We start from the raw sequence: 3,742 nt of genomic DNA, 5'->3' as shown, positions 1-3,742 counted from the left end.
CACACACACACACACACACACACACACACACACACACACACACCACAGGCCTGGGGTATGTAACCAGAGTCCCAGAGTCACCATTCTCACCTCCATCTCTCTTCCACAGTGTCCTTCCTCTCTCCTTCTACAGACACAAAGGAAAAGGTAACTAGCTCCCTGGTGGCTTAGGTCCTACAGTACTCTCTCAAAATCGAATTTCAGTCCCCATTTCATCTGGACCATCGCCCATATAGACTTTTTATTTTCCCCACTATCAGTCCTTAAACTCACCCCACTCTACCCCCTAAAATTCCTAATCCACTATCTGCTACTTACTAGTGATCATGACCTTGGACAAATCATTTGTCACATCTGGGCCTCAGTTTCCTCATTTGTAAAACGGGTGTGGGTTGGACTCAATGACATCATTCCACCTTTCCTTAACTCCCTATTGCCCTCTATTGCCCATGATGCTGCACTTCCATTTTTTTTTTTTCCCATTCTGGCTTCCAGAAATCCCACTGAGAAAAAGATCCAGGTGCTTAGAGCTCCGGGAGAGTCCTGGCAGACTGAGAAGATGGATGGGAGGTGGTTTGGGTAGGGGAAAGTGTGTTTGTCATGAGAATAAAGTTGGATTAGAGGGAATAGTTCCAGTTGTGGTTAATTCATCCTATGACCTCGCTGTCCCCTCTGCCCCACATCTCTTCAATATTCTTAATTACTGAAGTTTAAGTAGGATTTTTTCACGTACAGCAAAAACAGTAGAGACTCCCCCTCAAGAGGGGGTGGGGGAGTATGGTGCCCAAGAACTAGGGTGTGTGTGTGTGTGTGTGTGTGTGTGTGTGTGTGTGTGTGTGTGTGTGTGTGGCCTCCCCCGAGTCCAACGGGGTGAGGAAGCCTGCTTGTTCTGGGGAGGGAGAAAGGCTTCCAGGAACTTCTGGTAGGAAGAGGGGACGCTTCCAAGGTCTGAGTTGCTTCCACACCTTGGGAAGGGGGTGGACACACTGGAGTATCCTAAAGAGACCCCCAGGAATTCTAGACATTGAGGCCAGGCAATTCAAGGAGGGGGATTAGTTTAGCTTGATCCAGGGCCGAGGAGACGTGCCACCTGGAACTCCAGGGAAGGTACAGGAAGTAAGGAGGGGCTTCAATTCATCAGTCGCGACCCCAGCATAAAGAGGAGCCGGGACGATGAACCCGAGGTCTTCTGGGGGAGTGCTGTGGTGGAAGAGGGCCTGTGAATTCTCCTCCCTATCTTCCACTAGCCGATAACTCTGCTCTCTCTTAGCCTGGGAGAGCTCTCCCCCTTGTCTCACTATTATTTTGGGGTTCAGTTCTGGAAAGGAACGGTCCCCAGGATCTGGACTTGTGTACCTGGGCTCCCTCTTCACTGCGGCACCCCCTTCTTCGCTGGGCACTGAGGCGGCTTGGGGGAGGGGGGCTGCTTCATTCCCAAAGCAGGGGATGCAGGATCCCCAACCTTTCCCATCCCCCTTACACGCTGGTATTCCCTGCCTCCTCAGGTGGGGGGGGGGGTTCCAGCTGGTAGAAGACTGGAGCTAGGATTCTGGTCCCCAGACTTCGGTGGAGAGAAAAAGACCCCATATGCCAGCGTCAGGACCAAGCCCTATCTTACCCGCCCTCGTTACCGTTCTGCCGCAGCCACTCCCCTTGCAGGTACCCACTAACATCAGATACCTGCATCCCTCAACACTGTGCATGTCTGAAAAACAGGCACTGAGTGGAGAAACCCAAACAGACGCGCTCCAAAGAAGGACACTCGGCCCCGGAGAGCATAAATCCCGAAGCCTAGGGATCCGGAACAGGATGTGGTAGCTTACCCGATCGTTTCCCTCACCCCAAACCCCGTGAGCCTCGTGGAAAACCCGTACTGGATTCCATCTCTGCCCCGTTCCCTAATATGAGAGAGAAAGAGAGGAGGCACGGATTAACGGGAGACAGTGCCGGTCTATAATGCTCCTGGCTCGGATAGGCTGCAAGGACTCTTGTCATTTGCCCTAACTGGACGGCGGTGGGAGTGGGGTGTAAAAACCAGAAGTTGGGGACCGGGTTCCCCAGAGAGGAAAGGCTTCGTGGCTGGGGGCGTCTTGGGTGCCTGGCTATCTGATGCGGTGACACCCCCCGCCCACCATGCACCCCATGTCCGGGCTCTCAGCACACACCTCCCCCTCTCGCCTCCCTGTCCTTTACTTCCTTCCCTATTTGACTCCTGCCCTCTGAGCGGGCGGACTCCTGAAAGGAGGAGGGAGGAGGAGGAGGAGCGGAAAGGGAGGGGGGGGCGGAAAAGACAGGGAGGGGACTCGGGGCCCCGGCCTGAGACGGACGGGAACAGCTGCCCCGAGGCCCGCGCCGCCCCTGCCCCGCCCGGAGTCAGGTCAGAGCCCCAGAGCCCCCCTCTCCGCCCAGACGCTGTCCCCTCCTCTGGGTCGGCCCCCAAACTCTTTCCGCCCTCCTCCCGCCAGATTCCCCACATACCACCCCCTGCACAAGTCTCTTCCCAGCCCGCACCCACCCAAGCCTTGCGCTCTGGTCCCCCACTCCTTACAGCGCCCGCCTGCACTGTGTGGATCCCCCCGGATCCCTGCAGCCAATGAACTTGTCCACCCCGCGCCCGTCTCGGACCTCTCGTCCTCCCTCCCCAGCCCCTCCCTGGTGGTGCTCCCCCACATTCCCCCACCTTGACGCCCCTCCTTCCTTGTCTCTCCCCAGGCGGCCCCATGGCTTGACCCTGTTGACTGCCTAAACCCTGATCTCAGCCATGCTCCCCAGGCCCCTGCGGCTGCTGCTGGACTCGGCAGGGGCCTCCCCTGGGGGAGTCGTGCTGAGCGGCTTTAGGAGCCGGGACCCCGAAGGGGGCGGGGGCCTAGGGGTGGGCGGGGAGGAAGAGGAGGAGGAGGAAGAGGAAGAGGTGAGACTTGGAGGTAGCTGCACGATGAAGTGTTGCTTTATGTAGATCTGTTCTTTCTCTCTCCTGTGTCTGCCTCTGGTTCTCTGTGGCTCCATCTCTAGGCTCTAGGTTCCTGTCTGTCTGTCTGTCTGGCAGCCAGCGTGTCGGTCTGCTTGCCCACCACCTGCTTACCTGTCCCTCTGTCACTTTCTCTCCTGCTCCCTCTTCCTCCTGCTCCTGCTTCTGCTCCCCATCTCTGTCTCTTTGCCCAGCTGGTGTGGTATCTGTCTCCCTTGTTGTTGTTTTGGGAGGAGGGGTTTGTTTCCACAGTAACCTGGTCTTCTTGCTCTGGGATTGGGGAGGAAGCCCTCAGATTCGTGACCCCTCCCCTAAGCCATGGGGGAAAGCCTCGGGGAAAGGCCGGGGAACTTCCTCTACTGGGAGGGGCAGAGCTGAGGCCTGGTGCTGGAGGTGGAGGTGGAGGTGGTGTGTGTCTGGGTGGTGGAGTGTCAGGTGCCAGAGTTTCTCTAGGGATAGAAGGTGGTGGCCAGGAGCTGTGTGTGGGGCCTCAGGGCCTGCACTCCTGGGTCCCTGGGCTGGGTTAGAGTGATGTGACCTGCTGGGCTGGTTTTTCGGGATTGGGCGGGGAGGGACTGGGGCCACGTGACCCTTGAGTCTTCTCCTCCCCCACTCCAGCTCCCAGCTAACCCCACTTCCCCTTCTCCTTTCTGTCTTAGGATCAGAGCTGCTGTGTTGGGAAGGGGTGCTTGGGGGTTGAGAGGAGGGAGAGACAGAGGATGTGGGGGGAACCCACTGGGGGATAAGGCTAAGGATCGGGGAGGGGACAGGGTC

General features: G+C 57.5%; 2 protein-coding genes across 4 annotated transcripts in view; both read left to right on the top strand.

The window, feature by feature from the left end:
- Positions 1–595, top strand: part of TAPBP (TAP binding protein) — a 4,976-nt gene extending 4,381 nt beyond the window's left edge. Inside the window, exons 7-8 of the mRNA XM_027876279.1 lie at positions 110–147; positions 496–595. Of these exons, the coding sequence (XP_027732080.1) occupies positions 110–147; positions 496–507 (50 nt within the window). The 3' untranslated portion in view covers positions 508–595. The remainder of the gene's footprint in view (positions 1–109; positions 148–495) is intronic.
- Positions 596–2,312: 1,717 nt separating this feature from the next.
- The window catches only part of RGL2 (ral guanine nucleotide dissociation stimulator like 2), an 8,552-nt gene continuing 7,122 nt past the window's right edge, over positions 2,313–3,742 (top strand). The window contains exons 1-2 of one of the 3 annotated variants that reach the window (XM_027876269.1): positions 2,313–2,377; positions 2,713–2,911. In XM_027876269.1, coding sequence (XP_027732070.1) covers positions 2,762–2,911 — 150 coding nt within the window. In that variant the 5' untranslated portion in view covers positions 2,313–2,377; positions 2,713–2,761. Of the gene's footprint in view, positions 2,378–2,712; positions 2,912–2,943; positions 3,377–3,742 lie in introns of those variants that run through there. The other 2 variants (XM_027876270.1, XM_027876272.1) reach the window with 2 other exon arrangements.

Source organism: Vombatus ursinus, unplaced genomic scaffold (genome assembly GCF_900497805.2).
Source record: "Vombatus ursinus unplaced genomic scaffold, bare-nosed wombat genome assembly UNPS02014811.1, whole genome shotgun sequence".
Taxonomy (NCBI): domain Eukaryota; kingdom Metazoa; phylum Chordata; class Mammalia; order Diprotodontia; family Vombatidae; genus Vombatus; species Vombatus ursinus.
This window is presented reverse-complemented; position numbering and strand designations above follow the sequence as displayed.